Here is an 18,492-nt window from a genome sequence, read left to right on the forward strand (position 1 = left end):
TTTTAATCGATTTAAAAAAACTGTTTTCCGCTTTACGAATCAAAGTTTACAAAACAAAATGATGTCATAGCTTGTGCTTTCTAAGAAACTTCGGGTGGAGCTGGTAGCAAAGGATTTTTTTCCTTTCGAGATATAAATTTTTGAAAAATATCATTGAAATTTTATAGTATAGAACGAAAGCAAATAGCCATTAGTGCTTATGACTCATCTGGATATGGTTCCTTTTTTTATCGCGAGGGGGGCCAGTTTGTTGGTTTGTGTCCCTCGTATCGATTAAACTGCAATCCAGACGTTCTGCAAGAAAAATGTTAAGGAACAAATAACCATCTCGATTGATTGCCTGCGGGGTTCTCAGCAGTCATTCGATACTTGGGAATTTTCCCCCGTGTTGGGAGGGGGGTCGCATCACATTCTGGTGACTTAATGTGAGAAATTTTTCCTCATCCGCTGCTAATAACGCTATTATCGGACTTGGAAAAATATTCTTTTATTTATTTTTTTCTTCTCGCTATCGTAAAGAACCCATTGTTTGAGAGATTCGCAGTTTTTATCTGTGTCGTCACTTTTCGATTCAGTTTTAATTGTTTCGTCATAAGCCGACCAATTTTAGAATGGATTTATTAGTTTTTTTATTGTTACGTCATCAATTTTTCATTGAATGTTTTTTATCTGAAGTTTTAGAGATACGTGTTCTATTATCGGATTAATCTTTTTTATTGAGCTTCTGTTTATTTGTGTTTTGTATCTGTCGCGTCGATATCAAAATGTAAGTTTATTTATAATTTAATATGCGTCACGACATCGGTTTTAAATAGGATTTTTGTGTGACGTCATGGCTTTCTGTATAAATTTGAAAAAAATTTCGAATTGGCCATCTGTGTTAACACAGGCGATTGGTAACGCTTTATTATAGGTCCCGGGAGAAATGTTATCGGCTTGGCGGCTGTTCTGCCACTATCTCTGTGATTTAAATCGCGTTGTCGGATAGTGCAGTAGTTGCATCTCTGCGTTCTAAGCTTAATAGGTTTACAAATGAACGTATAGGATTCGCAAATCGGATATTTAATAGTTACAGACCTTGAGTGCGCCCACACACGATCCCCGTTCAACGTCCTCCTCCGAAAAGAGGAGGCAAAAAAGCTCTCAAGACCTGTTACTTCCGCCGCCATCCTCGACCGAAAGTGAGGGTGCGGAGCAATGACGTCATTAGCAGAGATGGCTGACAGGCGCGAAGGACTTGCTGAGGGTACATATATCGGTATGGTTATGTTTATGATCACGTGGATGAAAGATTGTTACGATGGGGCCTTGGCCGCCGTCCACTGAACGGAAATCGTGCGTTTGTACCTTGCAATGCACAATAAGACGAAACAGAAGGAGGGAGAGAGAACAGCTGATGATGGCGTCTTGTGGTGACCCCGGCATCAAATGTCAACTGTATTGGCGATGGTGGCTGATGGGGATACTTGCTCTCTGTGCTCGGGAATTAGATGCCAGTAACTTTACCATCCAGGAGCTGTTGAATAACAAGTATCCTCATCTAGTTAGTGCAGATATATATTTGGATCCTTGCAAGTCAGGTAAAACTCGACTCGGTTTAATTATTTCGTGTAGAAACGTGCACGTCATCGTGTCCCGATACGCAATTAAATTTTACGTAATAGAAATTTTAATGATGTAAATTCAAATTTTGCAAAATACACTAGTCCCTTAGTTTGTGCAGCACTTTAAACGATAAGAAACATATTATAGATCTCATTGTATACATGAATCTCGATAAGGTGGCCAGTTGATAAATCTGGATAAGAGGGAAACATAATCGCTTACATAAATAAGCGATTAGATAGACGTCCTTTATTATAAAGTCATTCAATTAGGGTGGAAGTACTTAACATATCTTTGATGAGCTAAACGCGCGGCAACACTTATAATATCTTAAGCCGGTCCTTGGAGATGGAGACTTATAAGAGGACGGAAATGAGCTTATGTCTTATCATCTGCAAAGTTTCTGTCAACAACGACTGACATCTGGCAATCATCTGTCTACATCCGATTGCTTTTGTTCCCGAGAATTAAACGCTATAATCTATTTCAACATTCGTTCCTAGGAAGGAAGAATGTAAATAATTTGGATATAGGTCATTTTTTTGCTTCCTTCCTTTAATTTACCGCTCTAATGTAATAATTTAATAACACGAGTCTTTATCGTGTTAAAATTTTTTTAATTACAGAAGGCTTTGTGGGTGATATTGCTCTAGGAAGACCGGAGGATGAGAAATATGAATGGGAACTCAGGCATCAAAACAATTTGGATAAACACAAGTGAGTAAAAGACACACGTTATATTTTTATAATTTTATGCATAATGCATTCCGTTAATACAAAAAAAAAAACACGGTTTGTTTAGCCATACCGATGAAAAGAAAAGGCCTGAAAGAGCAGCAACGGCTCGACCCGAAAGATTATGGGAACATGCAGTTATACCTTATGAAATCGAGTCTAATTTTAGTGGTAAGTATCATGTATCCATTTTAAAAATTTCACATATTATCAATTTAAAAACTTTAACGTTCTACTCTAACCTGTTATAGGAGAACACCGAGCTCTATTCAAACAAGCTATGAGACATTGGGAAAATTATACTTGCGTCAAGTTTGTGGAAAAAGGACCAGAACATCTCGAATACATTATCTTCACAGAGAGATCTTGCGGGTATGAATTAACAGATTGTTTTAAACAGAAATAATAATTTGTTAGCAATTCTATTATTTCAGATGTTGCTCTTTCGTTGGCAAGAGAGGGGGAGGCTCGCAGGCAATATCAATAGGTAAAAATTGCGATAAATTTGGCATCGTGGTTCATGAATTAGGTCACGTGGTAGGATTTTGGCACGAGCACACCAGACCAGATCGAGACAATCACGTTCAAATCATCACAAAAAACATTATGATTGGTAAGCCAATTTTTTAAAATTACTTTTCTTTTCTAAATTAACGAGCATTGGAACAGTTGCTTGTTTTTGAATCTTGTAAGGCCAGGAGTATAACTTTAACAAGTTGACGGAAGAGGAAGTAAATTCATTAGGTTTACCTTACGATTATGCCAGTATTATGCACTACGCGAGGAACACTTTTTCTAAGAGCACTTACTTAGACACCATATTGCCTCAAGAAGAACCTCATACCAAAAAACTGCCCGAAATTGGCCAGAGAATACGATTGAGTCAAGGAGACATCGCGCAGACTAACTTATTATATAAATGCCCGAGTGAGTAGTTAAAATTACACTCTAACTGATCATAAAACAAAAATGAAAGTTATAAATAAATTTTTCTTGTGTTTAGAATGCGGTCGGACCATCCAAACACCGAAAGGGATTATTTCTTCTCCTCAAAATCCTCCCTCAGACGAAGGCGTGCATTGCGAATGGAGAATTACAGCTACACACGGTGAAAGAATAGTCTTTAACATCACGGATTTGGACATCTTTGAAACTCCCAAATGTGATACAGACTATTTAGAGATTAGAGACGGATATTGGGTAAAGTCTCCTATGTTGGGTAGGTGCTTCTGGTTACGTAATATATTTATATTTTTTAAATGCAGTACCAACTTTAAATATTTTAACTCGTTCAAGGACGATTGTGTGGAAGTAACACCATCCAATCCTTCATATCAACTTCTCATCGTTTATTAGTTACATACAAAACCTCTTCTAGGCAAGGTAACCACAGAGGATTCTCTGCTAATTACGAAGGTTAGATTCTTCTGGATCGATGAAACTTTTACGACCCATACATGACCGATTAATTAAGAAGAGTCGTAAAGTTATACAATAAGGATGTTTTTTCTGTTTGGCAGCTGTGTGTGGCGGTGACGTGGTTATGGAAGAGGGTATCCTGCAGAGTCCCAATTTTCCAGAAGATTATCGCCCAAATAAAGAATGTCTCTGGCGTATTACTGTGCCCGATAATTATCAAGTAGCTCTGCAGTTTCAGTCATTCGAAGTGTGTAACTTTTTATTGATTAACGGCTTCCTGTTGAGAGTTATTTAATAGGAAATTCATTCACAGGTTGAGAACCACGATAACTGCGTCTACGATTACTTGGAAGTGCGCGATGGTCACGACATTACCAGCAAGCTTTTAGGGAAATATTGTGGTTATAAAGTACCCGATGAGATAGTCTCGTCGGGAAATAAAATGTCTGTGAAATTCGTTTCGGATGGTTCGGTTCCAAAAGCCGGTTTCTCTGCAAAGTTTATGAAAGGTAAGTAGTGATATCTTTATTCACAGCTATGGCGCCATCTATGGATTGAATTAATTCAAACAAGCACATTACTTTCTAGAGTTGGACGAATGCAAAAATACAGAGCACGGCTGCGATCACGAATGCGTTAATACATTAGGAGGCTATAGATGCGAATGTCATATAGGTTACGAATTACATTCCGACGGACGAAAATGTGAAGGTAAGCTAGCTCGCTTTATTCACTTGTTAAAGCTATACAGCTATACTTACTCAGACTTTACAGATGCGTGTGGAGGCATTATCGATGATATCAACGGCACTATTGTAAGCCCGTCGTTTCCCGATGTCTACCCACCTAATAAGCATTGCGTTTGGGAAATCATGGCATTACCTAAATACAGAATCACTCTAAATTTCACTCATTTCGACTTAGAAGGAAATAATGTAAGTCACGTAACTTTCTATTCATATAATAGCGTAAGAAAATTTAAACATCTTTCTTAAACAGCAAGACTGCGAGTATGACAGCTTACAGATTAGAAGTAAATTGGGAGAAAATGAAGTTCGAAAGCATGGAGTGTTTTGTGGATCACATCTTCCTCCTACTATTACTTCCGAAGGGAATAACTTGCGAATAGAATTTAATTCAGACAACTCTGTGCAGAAAAGTGGTTTTGCAGCCATTTTTTCCACCGGTAATCTTCTTCTTTTTGTTATATTCCACTTTTATTTTTCATACTTAACAGGTTAAATATTACAGATCGTGATGAATGTGTAACGAGGAACGGGGGATGTCAACATATCTGCAAAAACACGTTAGGTAGCTATATCTGTGCTTGTCATAATGGTTACGTTCTGCACGATAACAAACACGATTGTAAAGAGGGTAAGTGTTTTAAATTTATCGATAATAAATTTGAATGTCGCGTGCTGATTACTTGTATACTGTTAGGAAGCTGTACTCATCAGATAAACAGTCCTATAGGAGAAATTAGTAGTCCGAACTATCCCGATTTTTATCCCAGCAAGAAAGAGTGTGCTTGGCTATTCACGGCTACACCCGGACATAGAATTAAAATAGTAAGTATTAGAGCTAAACGTAGCGTAATTACATTCATTAATTAAGTAATTTCGAGTTCTTAAAATGATCATTATTTTTCAGATATTTGACGAATTCGAACTGGAGCCGCATCAGGAATGTGCTTACGATCACATTGTAGTTTACGATGGAGATAGCAACGAAGCTCCGACTTTAGGCAGATTTTGTGGTAGTAAAGTACCTCACCCTGTCCTCGCCTCGTCTAATAGGATGTATATGATGTTTAAATCTGATGCTTCTGTACAGAGAAGAGGTTTTAAAGCGACGCACAAAACAGGTAAGCCTAACCTAAATTGAATGTATTTAACGAATTAAATACTAATATTTTTACTTGCAGTTTGTGGCGGGAGATTGATTGCACACACAAGCGTGGAGCATCTATATTCTCACGCGAAGTACGGAGATCAGAATTACGATAACAAAGAAGACTGCGATTGGTTTATAATAGCGAAAGACAACGGTAGAGTACGTCTCTCGTTCCTCACATTCGAAGTGGAGCACGAACAGGATTGTGGTTACGATTTTGTAGATGTTTATGATGGACGTGATGATTCGTCTCACTTGTTAGGAAAGTTCTGCGGTAATAAAGTCCCACCGGAGATGATATCGACAGGCGATTCTATACTTTTGAGGTTTCGTTCCGACGATACCATCAACATGAAAGGGTTCTCGGTAGCTTACGCCGAAATAGAATCGTACGAGGACGACGACGACGATTTTGCGGATTGAAATTTGCCAAAATAAATAAATGAATAAATAAATAACTGTACAGCATTTGATAAAGACATATTTTTACCACAGTAATCAGATTTAACTTTTGTTTTATTTGTTGTCAAATACCCGCATTATCATCACCGAGGAAGTAGGTGTAAGAACTTACCCATAACGGGTCCATACTTATTAAAAAAAAAAAACAAAAAAAAGAGAAAAACGAAACAAAAAAAATTAACATGAATACCCAATCGCCTTTATTCTTCGAATTCTTCAAGCCGTAGGTGAAACTGTCAACAATCATCTAGTCATTCAAACCCATCAATCGTCTTTCCTCTCATTCTTTCATTTTACTTCCGGGCGACGTTATGTCCAGTGGTGTGTGCTGGGTTTTGATACATTGGATGTAAATTATTTGTAAGATGATTTGAAAATAAAAGATTTTTCATATATTGAACAGTTAAAGAATTACCTTTCTTTTATTTAAATATATATAGGCTATATATATATAATGTAACCATTAACCAAATGTATAAATGCAAATCAGATAAAATATGTTTGCTAAAGGGGAGGGAGGAACTTTAACTTGATACAATTAAGTCTCTAAAGGCTTCTATTCACTAACAACTTTGGCAATCTTCCAATCTTCACGATAAAGACTCTCTTGGATGGTTTCTATTACTTAAAAAATAAGCAATATAATAATTGAAAATTATATAGAGCAAACTGGATTTTCTCAATAAATTATTGACGATAATTCATGCTGTGATTTTCTAGATAAAAATAGAAGAAAAACATACCTGTCCATATCAGATAATATCAGATAAGGCACGATCATTGGCCCATTTTGAAACGACCTCGTTTGACCGGCCAACCGGTTATTCGAAAATCAACCAAAATGGAAAGAAGATACTTACTAGACTTATTGAATTTTCGTTCGAATTTCGTATTTTACATCAACAAACTTATGATTGATTCGGAATCCATCAACCTTCGCATTTGATATGAAAAAAATTTTGTAGGAAATATTAAATTCGATCGGATGTATGCAATTTCCTACTTTAACAAAAACTTGTTAATGAAGAAAAGCCAATAAACTAATCGGAAAGCTTCAAAATTGCTTCTAAACTGTAACAATAGATCTCGTATTAGACGTAGTATTACTCGATTCAGGTTACATCCTACGGGGGAGGGTATTTTTTGTGTAATTTGTCTTATGGACTTGGCCTATTTAACTTAACGAGTAATACCTGGAGGATAGACGAAGAGGAGGAGTATCGATGACGTAATTTGAAGTATATAAGACAAATCGTCTCGATAACTTCATTATCATCATGAAAACTAGCATCATCATAAAGGTGAGTTCTTCCACATTCATACAATCGTACCGAATTATAATATGTTAACCTTTAGGCGGTCCCGCTCCCTTTAATCTCAAGTTACTGCGGTAGTAAAGTGCCGCATCAGCTAGCATCCTCCCTTGATAAATCGATGCCGAAATTTTGTTGCAATAAGTTGAATGTCGTATCTACAGTTAGATGTAGTACAGACTTTAATTAGTAGCGTTAGGCAGCATCCAGATATCGATCGTACTACAGCTTTTCCATTCGGAGTAACCTCTTTCATAACTGGAAAATCGGAGTAAATAGTTTTCTTTCAATATCCAAGTTCATCTATTGCTCCAGGCATTATTACTTTTTTTAACTTAAAACAATTCCTAGTGCGATTAGTTATCCAATATCAGTAATCATCACAAATTCCCCTCTTAGCAAATGTACTATTTTTTAATCGTATTCGTTAGTTTATTTAAATTATCCTGTTCTACTTAGAATAAACAGCAGGTGATAAGTTGTATTTATAAATTGTAAACAAATTGCTTTCATGAACTAAAGTTTACATTTTAATTTTTAGAAAAGAAAAATTTATTTTAAATAATTTCGTAAAAATGAACGTAAATCAAATGAAATTTAATTTTTTTAATCTGTTTACTTCTTTAGATTCTTCTTCTAGTAATGGCGGAGACGAAAGATGTAACTAGAGGAAGAAGATCCACTACCAAATTTCCCAAAATGGAACTTTTGGAGACTTTCTCATTAACCCATTCGCCCGTTCCTCGTTATAATCCTCTAGAGATGAGTCCGTTAGAGGGAAATGGATTTTTCTCGACATTACGTCTTCTTGGAAAATTTGGAAGTCAGCTCTTCGATAAAGCGTTAGATCGCATTAACTCATGGACTATGGAATCGATATCGAAGCCTGTTTATACTTCTCTAGGTTCTCTACAACCCGAAAAACCGAGCGGGCTATCGAAAATTATCTTTGCCTCCGAAGATTTAGATGATTTTGCTCTTCCGTCCACTCACGTTATTAAATACGAACCTCTAAACGAACCAACATATCTAGAACTCTCTAAGGACTGGTGGGATCCCCCTTGTAAATACTGTTATGAAAATTTCGATTTATTGGAACAATTACCGCCTTATCGCAATAGACCGATTGTTAAAATTAATTACGATCAAATCGCTCACTCATCTCCACCTAGAATTCGAGAAAACATAAAACTTAACAGGAAACCAATACGTTATCAAATAAAGAAGAGAAAACCTTTGCGAAAATTTCCCAAATGGAAAATTTCCAAAAATAGAAATGTATGGAATCCTATAACATCGTCCGAAAAAGATTTTATACCCCGACAAAGACCACGCGATTACGTTAAAGCATCATCATCCCTAATACTGAAGAAGTATCCGAGTGCTTTCCCAGTAGTGAAGTATCAGAATTCATTTCCAGCAGTGAATATCCCTACCAGTAGATTCCCTTTAATAAAGAATCCACTCAGCAGTACCTTCTCAATAGGTGAAAAGTATCGCAGTAACGTTTCTCCCGCTGTGCCGAAATATCCCGACGGAGCATTGAAAGTACTATCTCCGCCCAAAACTACATTACGTCCTACTACGACTACAATACCTGCTCTTTCCCCTCCTACTACCGTAACAGTCAGCACTTCCACAGAACCAAAAACAAGCTACGTCTGGAAACGTCGTAAATCGACAACGCTTCGACCATTTAGAAAACCTCAATATTACTGGAAATCAACTAGAACTACACCCAAAATTACAACGGAATCTATTCTGGAAACATCTACGCAAATAAGTTACAGCGTTATCAGGCAAGAAGTGCCTAATAATGATACTAGTGCTATTTAAAAATTATATTCTATCTATAGCGTTAATTTACTCGTCGATGAACCAAGAAGAAACTCACTAATGCGAAAACGCTAAAGATAAGCAACACGAAGAAGAAGAAGAAGAAGAAAAAAAAAACATTGTCACGAGAAGTATTTAGGGAACAAAATCTGTAATTATTGAGGACGCTCTAGTAATAACATATCGATTCAAATATTCAAATCATTAAAGGAAGATTTAAAAAATAGTTTAAAAAATTATATGGACTAGATTACGCGTCCTTGACACGATAGGCTAATCTAGTTTATTATTAATTGTTGGGTTTATTCTAAATTATAAACAGAAATCATTTATACATGATGATTAACAGATTATATAAAATTATTGTGTGTATATATATATATATATATATAAATACGTATATGAATATGATAAATTAAAAATAAATCTAATAAATTTATGAAACGTTTTAATCTCTCTCAATGTTTTTGAAAATATTCAAGCATTTATCCTTCACAACAGTTTATCATTTATTCTCTATCTATATTTATTTTAAAATGATGGCATGTTTTTTATTATTACGAATATAAAAAAATTATACAACATTAAATTTTTAGTTTCATATTTTTAAATAATATAAGCATTTTAAAGATTTATCCATTTCCAAAAGTATAAAATGTAAAAGAAATTAATAAACATTTCGAGATTCGTAGATGAATTTATTGATAGATCTCAATCAGCATTGACTTTTGAACTCATCACGTGCTTACCCAAATCGCTTATAAACTAAACATTAGGATACGCGAGTTCTTTTTGAAAGATCCTTCGCAATGGCAACTTTAGGAGCTCGATTATCCGAATCGGAAACTGTATCTAATGGAATACACGTAGACGGATTAGCGGAATACCACGGAGTGGCCGAGGTATTTTTATTTACTTCCGAATCCGTCGGAGAAGGGCATTCCGGTAAGTGAAAATCCCAATGGAAAAAATAAGTATAACGTTAATCTCTCTTATCAGATTTAGAGGGATTAACGTGGTAATTATTTCTCGCACCAGTAGCAAGAGACCCAATTACATTATGTGTAAATAGAACGCATTTTTTTCCCACTTTATCTAGCTTTTTGTTTTGAATCGACGCAATCAGGACGTATAACACAGTTTCGGAAATCAAGTGAAAATTCATATAATTCTCACATTACGAAAAGGAAGATCTATTACACAGATCAGTTTGGGATGTATAAAAAGAAAGATTTAAATACTAATTTATCTAAAAACTTCCCCAACTAGCGTGGATTAAACGCAAAAATCGCGTAACGACCGCCATAAAAAGTACTAACTGTCTTCTTATCCTACCTTAATGATCTTCCTTTAGTAATCTATCAGAAATTTTATCATTGAAACTTCTGATAGAATCATATTTCTTAATACGTTTAGTAATTTATCGATTTAGAAGCGAATCGCATTTAATTAATTAATGTATCTATAGTAAAAAAAATTTATTTATCCAAGTTATCCGCTTTCAAATCAACAACTTAACTGAAATTTCCTGTAAGATTTTTCATAATTTTTTGTATTATTATTTCGACATATGATTTATTTTCCATGTTATAGCATAAAAAATTTCTTAATATTACGTAAAACAACATTAATATTCATTCTGCATTTTAACGCCATTTTAATTACGATTTTCTTAAACTGAATTAATCAAACTTCTGATTTTAATTACAATTTTCTTAAACCGAATTAATTAAACTCGTGATTTTAATTATTGATTAATATTATGATATTAATTAAGAAAATCGCACTTAAAATTTAATTCTAATTAAGATTTTCTCAAATTAATTGAATCAAAAACCGTGATTTTAATTATTAATTGCCATCGTGATTTTAATTAAGAAAATCAAAATGTTAAAAGTTAATTATGCTAATTTTTTAAATGTAATTAACGTTAAAATCAAATCAATAAAATACTATTAAATAGTATTTTATTGATTATTTATAATATTTTCACATACTTTAATCGATTAAAGTGGATTAAAATCGATTTTAATGGAGTTCATTTAATTTAAACTTACTCAAATTATCGTCTGCTTTTTTTTTATAATCTCGAACCAAAAGCGGGTTAACACGATTTATTGGTTTCTTTCTTTTCTTTTATCGTTTTTAATATTATTTAAAACTCGGCAAGCTAATTTATAATTTTATAAATTATGATACACGCCTCTAAATTATTCTAAAAGCAAAAATAGGGCACGATATCGAAGTTTATGCAAGCACTTGACCCCGCATTAGTCCGATGCACTTCACTGAGGCAAACGCCCCCTTTCGAGCGAAACGGTCAATATTAAAAGAAAAAAAGTTCTTTTTAAATTTAATTCGGAAACATAACTTTGTTTTTTTTTTTAAATTTCCATTTATTATTAATTCTTATTATTATTATTGTTTAAAAAAAACAGATAAAATTTGCGATCAAATCAGCGATGCTGTCTTAGACGCTCACTTAAAAGAAGATCCAGATGCTAAAGTGGCCTGCGGTAACATTTTTCTTTGTTTTTTTTTATCCTTTTTCTACGCATAAATTAATAGATTAATTAATTAAAAAATACTAAATTAATTCTTTTAATTTTAAATTTAGAAACGGTAGCGAAAACAAATATGGTCCTCCTTTGCGGCGAAATTACATCAAATGCCATTATAGACTACGAAAAAATTGTCCGTCAAACAATTCGGCAGATTGGTTACGACGATATCTCTAAAGGTATAATTAATGCATTTTTATGTGTACAGTAAATTTATCGAACCGTCGGTCCTCCATTTTGATTAATCATTCGGAACCGCGGTCTGTCATCCATATCAATTGCTTTATTAAATAGAACGAGCTAACTCTCTTTTTACATTAAAAAAAAATAGGCTTTGATTACAAGACATGTAACGTTGTGACTTCAATCGATCAACAGAATCCTGAAATTGCAATAGGAGTTCATCAAAATAAGGATGAGGATAATTTGGGTGCAGGAGATCAGGTATTAAAAAAATGAAGTCTCTATGCATTTTGAACATGTCCTTGTTGTGTTAGTAATTAAGTACAAGTCACACTCATTATAAACAATAATTAACACTTGAAACAGGAAATATTTAGAGCAATTATTTTTTCTCCCTCCTTTTCTTTCTTACAAGGGCTTAATGTTTGGATATGCTACAGATGAAACAGAAGAAAGTATGCCCTTAACTATAATATTAGCTCATAAACTTAATGCTAAAATATCTGAGCTTAGAAAGAATGGCGTTTTATGGTGGGTGAGACCAGATTCTAAAACACAAGTAAGTTTATAATCTGTGTATAATGTGTAGAATTGAAATAAAGATATTTTTCTTAAGAATAATAGTTCAAATTTTCAGGTCACCTGTGAATACTATTTTGATAACGGTGCGGCCATACCCACTCGTGTTCACACTATAGTTATCAGCGTCCAACACAATCCTCAAGTCACGCTGGAGCAACTTAGTCGGGATATTATGGAGCATGTAATCAAACAAGTTGTCCCTTCTAAATATTTAGATGATGATACGATTTATCACATAAATCCATGTGGGAATTTTAGTATTGGCGGTCCAATGGTATTTATATTTTGATGGAATATGATGATGAATTTTATGAGAAATTGTATTAATGAAAGATAATGTGATGCTGGGTGATTCTAGGGTGATGCTGGTTTAACTGGGAGGAAAATTATAGTCGATACTTATGGAGGATGGGGAGCGCATGGTGGAGGAGCATTTTCGGGAAAAGATCCGACAAAAGTGGACCGATCTGCAGCTTATGCGGCACGTTGGGTTGCAAAATCTTTAGTGAAGGCTGGATTGTGCAGGAGATGCCTAGTTCAAGTAAATTTTTAATTACTATCTTTACATGTTCAAAATTTTATATAAAATTTTTTTAATTAAATTTTTTTCAGTTGTCTTATGCAATTGGCATTTCTGAACCACTGTCCATTGCAATATTTTCTTATGGAACTTCTACTAAAACATCTAGAGAGTTAATAAGAATAGTTAAGAACAATTTTGATTTACGGCCAGGAAAAATTATCAAGTAAGCTTCCTTCTTTTCTTAAAAAAATGAGACAAAAAGTTATGTGCTTTGTTACATTTAATATAGAAGGAAGAACTTTGTAATTATATATACACATGTAGGTAAAAATAAAGAATAGCTTTTATATATATATAAATAAGAAAAATATGTAAAATGAATTTCCTATTGTATATAACAAATTAAAATTGCCTAAAGATGTAGTTTTAGGTTAGAGATTTATCTTAATAAATTAGCTAACAAGGCTATTGCTCTAATAAATCTGTACAGATAGTTCAGATATGATGTGAGTATTTAGGCTTAATATACTCAAAATTTTTGTACTAAACTGCCTTACATTTTTTTCAAATATTGTAGTTTATGTTTAATTAATATCCAGTATACTGCATTTAATTGATTAAAAATATAAGTAAGATTCTTAAGAGAGTAGTCAAAATATATATCTAATGTAACTTTGTTCACATAATTTTTAAAATAAAATAGAACTATAATCAAGATAGATGTGTTTATCTTTGATACTATTTCTTATTTTTTTTATGCTTATAAATATTTATAATATAATATATCTGAATCCTTAAAGATTAAAATTATTAATATTTTGTTTAAAAATAACTTTTTAAATATTATTTTACAGAGAATTAAAACTGAAAAACCCAATTTATCAAAGAACAAGTGTCTTTGGTCACTTTGGTCACGATGAATTTCCATGGGAAGTACCAAAGGAATTAATTATATGAAAGCAAATTGTTAGATATAATGTAAGAAATAAATAAATATTAATTCATCTAAACTCTATAATAATATATTTTCTCATAATATATCTGTATATTTTAGTTATTCATGTTTATGTAATTTGTAATCAATAATAAATCATACATAAATTTTGGCATGCAAATGTATTTCATGAATTATTATAGTTTACTCTAAGGAGAAAATCAGAATTTTTAAATTAAATTTTTCCAAATTTAAATGTATTAATATATATCAAGCTATGAATGTTATAATATCTTAAAATATATATAAATCTTCTATAGTTTATAAGATTTAACTATTTCAATGATAACTACATTCACATTTAAAAAATAAATTATTTAAATACTAAGAAGGCACAAATAATTATTTAAATATCTTCTCTCTTTCTACCTAATAAGGAAGAAAGAAGAAAAGAATGAAAATATTTTAAGGTTACAATAATTAACAAAATAACGTTTTTCCCCTCATAAATTATTTTCTAAAAACATTATATTTGAGAGAAAAGAGGAAATGTTAGATAATTAGGTCAAAAAGAGCAAACATAAATTCTGTAAGATAATGAAGCATTATATACAAACTTGGAACAGTTTTTGATATATAATTAGAATGAAATTTTATAATTTTATCAAATTATTTCTAATTGATTTTTAATTAATTTCAAGATTAGAACTTCTCATGTTTTTATATATAATATGTTTATTTGTAATTATTTATTCTTCAATTTAATTAAAATATCTTTAAAAATTTTTAATACTGTTAAAATATTATATTTGTAAACAAGATTAAAAGAAATTAATTTTTTTTATCATCCTATTGAATTAAGTGTATGCACAATATTTCTTGTATATTATAAGGACATACAATTAGTTTGAAATATAATAAATAAATTCACATATCTATTAAATAAAAATTTGGTATTATTATTATATTCAGCATGCTATCTTTTATTTAAATAATACAAAGGATATAATATATTGTTAAATAGATTTATATAAATTTTTTGTTAATATTTCTGCAATTAGTAATCATTAATGAAAACATGCAACATAAATAACAAAATCAGTTCATTAAACATTTATAAATATTTATCAATGAGAAACATTATCAACTGATCAATCTTCTGTTATAAACAATATAGTTAACACTGAAAAAGATTTCAAAGATTACACCAAATATTTACATTTATAATTATAAAACTTTATAAACATAAACGTTTTAATGTGAAAAAACTCATATTATTATTACTGTATACAACCATGAATATTTCAAATTTTACTTTTATTTTCATACAGAAAAATTTTTTAAATATTCACCCTAAATGGAGATTTATCCCACTAATTACCAATTTTATATGAGTAAATTTCTTATTCAGACACATGACCTAAATTTAATATCATGTCATGAGTTAGCCATATGACTTGAGGTTCCCTTTGATCACCTTGTAGCTGAACAACTGTATTTATGAAATCATGTTGTAATTTGAATCCAACCTGAAGTTCAAACAAAATTTTATTATTTAAAAATATATTTTATAAAAGCAAAAGTAATGTATACTTACTTTTATATCATCATCTTTCTTTTGAGGTAAAATCTTCATAACAATAGCAATTTTATTAGCTTTACGAAAAATTACAACGCTAAAATTAAGACAAGTGAAATTATTATGATATTAATATACAGAATCAAATATACATTATAATATAACTTTTTTCTATGTTAAATTAAGTTCAACATTTCTTACTTTGGATCGTCTTTAAATGCTAAATTATCATTAATATCATCAAATTCAGCTGTGTCATCTCTGGCAGAAACANTCATGAACTAAAGTTTACATTTTAATTTTTAGAAAAGAAAAATTTATTTTAAATAATTTCGTAAAAATGAACGTAAATCAAATGAAATTTAATTTTTTTAATCTGTTTACTTCTTTAGATTCTTCTTCTAGTAATGGCGGAGACGAAAGATGTAACTAGAGGAAGAAGATCCACTACCAAATTTCCCAAAATGGAACTTTTGGAGACTTTCTCATTAACCCATTCGCCCGTTCCTCGTTATAATCCTCTAGAGATGAGTCCGTTAGAGGGAAATGGATTTTTCTCGACATTACGTCTTCTTGGAAAATTTGGAAGTCAGCTCTTCGATAAAGCGTTAGATCGCATTAACTCATGGACTATGGAATCGATATCGAAGCCTGTTTATACTTCTCTAGGTTCTCTACAACCCGAAAAACCGAGCGGGCTATCGAAAATTATCTTTGCCTCCGAAGATTTAGATGATTTTGCTCTTCCGTCCACTCACGTTATTAAATACGAACCTCTAAACGAACCAACATATCTAGAACTCTCTAAGGACTGGTGGGATCCCCCTTGTAAATACTGTTATGAAAATTTCGATTTATTGGAACAATTACCGCCTTATCGCAATAGACCGATTGTTAAAATTAATTACGATCAAATCGCTCACTCATCTCCACCTAGAATTCGAGAAAACATAAAACTTAACAGGAAACCAATACGTTATCAAATAAAGAAGAGAAAACCTTTGCGAAAATTTCCCAAATGGAAAATTTCCAAAAATAGAAATGTATGGAATCCTATAACATCGTCCGAAAAAGATTTTATACCCCGACAAAGACCACGCGATTACGTTAAGGCATCATCATCCCTAATACTGAAGAAGTATCCGAGTGCTTTCCCAGTAGTGAAGTATCAGAATTCATTTCCAGCAGTGAATATCCCTACCAGTAGATTCCCTTTAATAAAGAATCCACTCAGCAGTACCTTCTCAATAGGTGAAAAGTATCGCAGTAACGTTTCTCCCGCTGTGCCGAAATATCCCGACGGAGCATTGAAAGTACTATCTCCGCCCAAAACTACATTACGTCCTACTACGACTACAATACCTGCTCTTTCCCCTCCTACTACCGTAACAGTCAGCACTTCCACAGAACCAAAAACAAGCTACGTCTGGAAACGTCGTAAATCGACAACGCTTCGACCATTTAGAAAACCTCAATATTACTGGAAATCAACTAGAACTACACCCAAAATTACAACGGAATCTATTCTGGAAACATCTACGCAAATAAGTTACAGCGTTATCAGGCAAGAAGTGCCTAATAATGATACTAGTGCTATTTAAAAATTATATTCTATCTATAGCGTTAATTTACTCGTCGATGAACCAAGAAGAAACTCACTAATGCGAAAACGCTAAAGATAAGCAACACGAAGAAGAAGAAGAAGAAGAAAAAAAAAAACATTGTCACGAGAAGTATTTAGGGAACAAAATCTGTAATTATTGAGGACGCTCTAGTAATAACATATCGATTCAAATATTCAAATCATTAAAGGAAGATTTAAAAAATAGTTTAAAAAATTATATGGACTAGATTACGCGTCCTTGACACGATAGGCTAATCTAGTTTATTATTAATTGTTGGGTTTATTCTAAATTATAAACAGAAATCATTTATACATGATGATTAACAGATTATATAAAATTATTGTGTGTATATATATATATATATATATAAATACGTATATGAATATGATAAATTAANGTAAAAATGAACGTAAATCAAATGAAATTTAATTTTTTTGTATTTTTCTTGTTCAATTCAAGAAACGAAAAATAATGGCATCAATTTCTCTAAATTGGTTCACTGGAATCAAAATACTAGTATTAAAGATAATACATCATGCACTGTAGTTGCTACTATCCAGGACAAGCACCAGGCACTGATTAGTATAAGGGTGAAATCAGAGCTAGCAACTACTATGGATAATGCAACAACCTCTTTGATGCATTTTCATCTTTATGTGCAGCATTTGGTCAGGTGGTAATTTTATGTAAGTACTGGCTTAGAAGTTTCATTTCAAAAATCATTATGTACAGGATATAATCTTGATTGAGAATAAAAAAATTAAACTTGGTTATATACACTATGAAATTAAGTTTAATTCAGAAAGAGTTCTCTATTTAGTATTATCATAATAATGATGTATAAAATAATTAAGAAACTGTAAATTGGTATATATCATAAAACTACTTTTGAAATTCATAAACTATTATTAGTATTTATTAATATCAGCATTAAAATTATATTTTACACAAATTTATATTATTGGATATTACAATTTTACTTTAAAAGAAACTATTTAGAAATAACTGTTTATAGAAATTATTTCCTAATAAATAATTTCTATAAGCACTTTTGTAATAAATTAATACTGCATTAAGTTAATAGTTAAAATTTAATAGAATATTGAAAATTACAATTGCAGAAAAACATACAAGTACTTTACATCTTAATATTACAAATTATAATTACAGGGAGATTATAATCAACTTGAAGAATAATTATATACTTAAAAAAGTTTATTATTTAAAATATCCTTAATT

At 31.9% G+C, this 18,492-nt stretch overlaps 4 protein-coding genes across 5 annotated transcripts in view; 3 read left to right on the forward strand and 1 right to left on the reverse strand.

The window, feature by feature from the left end:
- Positions 1-812: 812 nt before the first annotated feature.
- On the forward strand, positions 813-6,517 carry LOC111623928 (tolloid-like protein 1). 2 transcript variants are annotated; one of them, XM_023366662.1, is made up of 17 exons: positions 813-1,580; positions 2,232-2,322; positions 2,408-2,511; positions 2,592-2,712; positions 2,775-2,953; positions 3,034-3,267; positions 3,344-3,559; positions 3,637-3,756; positions 3,861-4,006; positions 4,073-4,268; positions 4,348-4,470; positions 4,534-4,694; positions 4,759-4,945; positions 5,011-5,136; positions 5,203-5,330; positions 5,413-5,626; positions 5,687-6,517. In XM_023366662.1, the coding sequence occupies exons 1-17, from the start codon at positions 1,301-1,303 to the stop codon at positions 6,076-6,078; spliced, it is 3,018 nt and encodes a 1,005-aa protein (XP_023222430.1). In that variant the 5' UTR covers positions 813-1,300; the 3' UTR covers positions 6,079-6,517. The 2 variants fall into 2 exon arrangements, with proteins under 2 accessions (XP_023222430.1, XP_023222431.1); XM_023366663.1 differs by lacking the exon at positions 813-1,580 and adding an exon at positions 2,012-2,138.
- A 431-nt stretch (positions 6,518-6,948) lies between these two features.
- Positions 6,949-9,266, forward strand: LOC111623913. Its single transcript, XM_023366645.1, has 2 exons — positions 6,949-7,418; positions 8,058-9,266. The coding sequence occupies exons 1-2, from the start codon at positions 7,395-7,397 to the stop codon at positions 9,264-9,266; spliced, it is 1,233 nt and encodes a 410-aa protein (XP_023222413.1). The 5' UTR covers positions 6,949-7,394.
- A 778-nt stretch (positions 9,267-10,044) lies between these two features.
- LOC111623929 (S-adenosylmethionine synthase-like) lies at positions 10,045-14,230 on the forward strand. The gene is made up of 9 exons (XM_023366665.1): positions 10,045-10,211; positions 11,705-11,782; positions 11,884-12,006; positions 12,159-12,271; positions 12,426-12,569; positions 12,648-12,866; positions 12,951-13,133; positions 13,205-13,338; positions 13,970-14,230. The coding sequence occupies exons 1-9, from the start codon at positions 10,076-10,078 to the stop codon at positions 14,070-14,072; spliced, it is 1,233 nt and encodes a 410-aa protein (XP_023222433.1). The 5' UTR covers positions 10,045-10,075; the 3' UTR covers positions 14,073-14,230.
- Positions 14,231-15,438: 1,208 nt separating this feature from the next.
- LOC111623914 (dynactin subunit 4-like) overlaps positions 15,439-18,492 on the reverse strand; it is a 58,137-nt gene continuing 55,083 nt past the window's right edge. Inside the window, exons 17-19 of the mRNA XM_023366646.1 lie at positions 15,830-15,909; positions 15,647-15,725; positions 15,439-15,578 (exon numbers count right to left, since the gene is read on the reverse strand). Of these exons, the coding sequence (XP_023222414.1) occupies positions 15,453-15,578; positions 15,647-15,725; positions 15,830-15,909 (285 nt within the window). The 3' untranslated portion in view covers positions 15,439-15,452. The remainder of the gene's footprint in view (positions 15,579-15,646; positions 15,726-15,829; positions 15,910-18,492) is intronic.

Source organism: Centruroides sculpturatus, unplaced genomic scaffold (genome assembly GCF_000671375.1).
Source record: "Centruroides sculpturatus isolate CEXI.00-Female unplaced genomic scaffold, Cexi_2.0 scaffold344, whole genome shotgun sequence".
Classification (NCBI taxonomy): Eukaryota; Metazoa; Arthropoda; class Arachnida; order Scorpiones; family Buthidae; genus Centruroides; species Centruroides sculpturatus.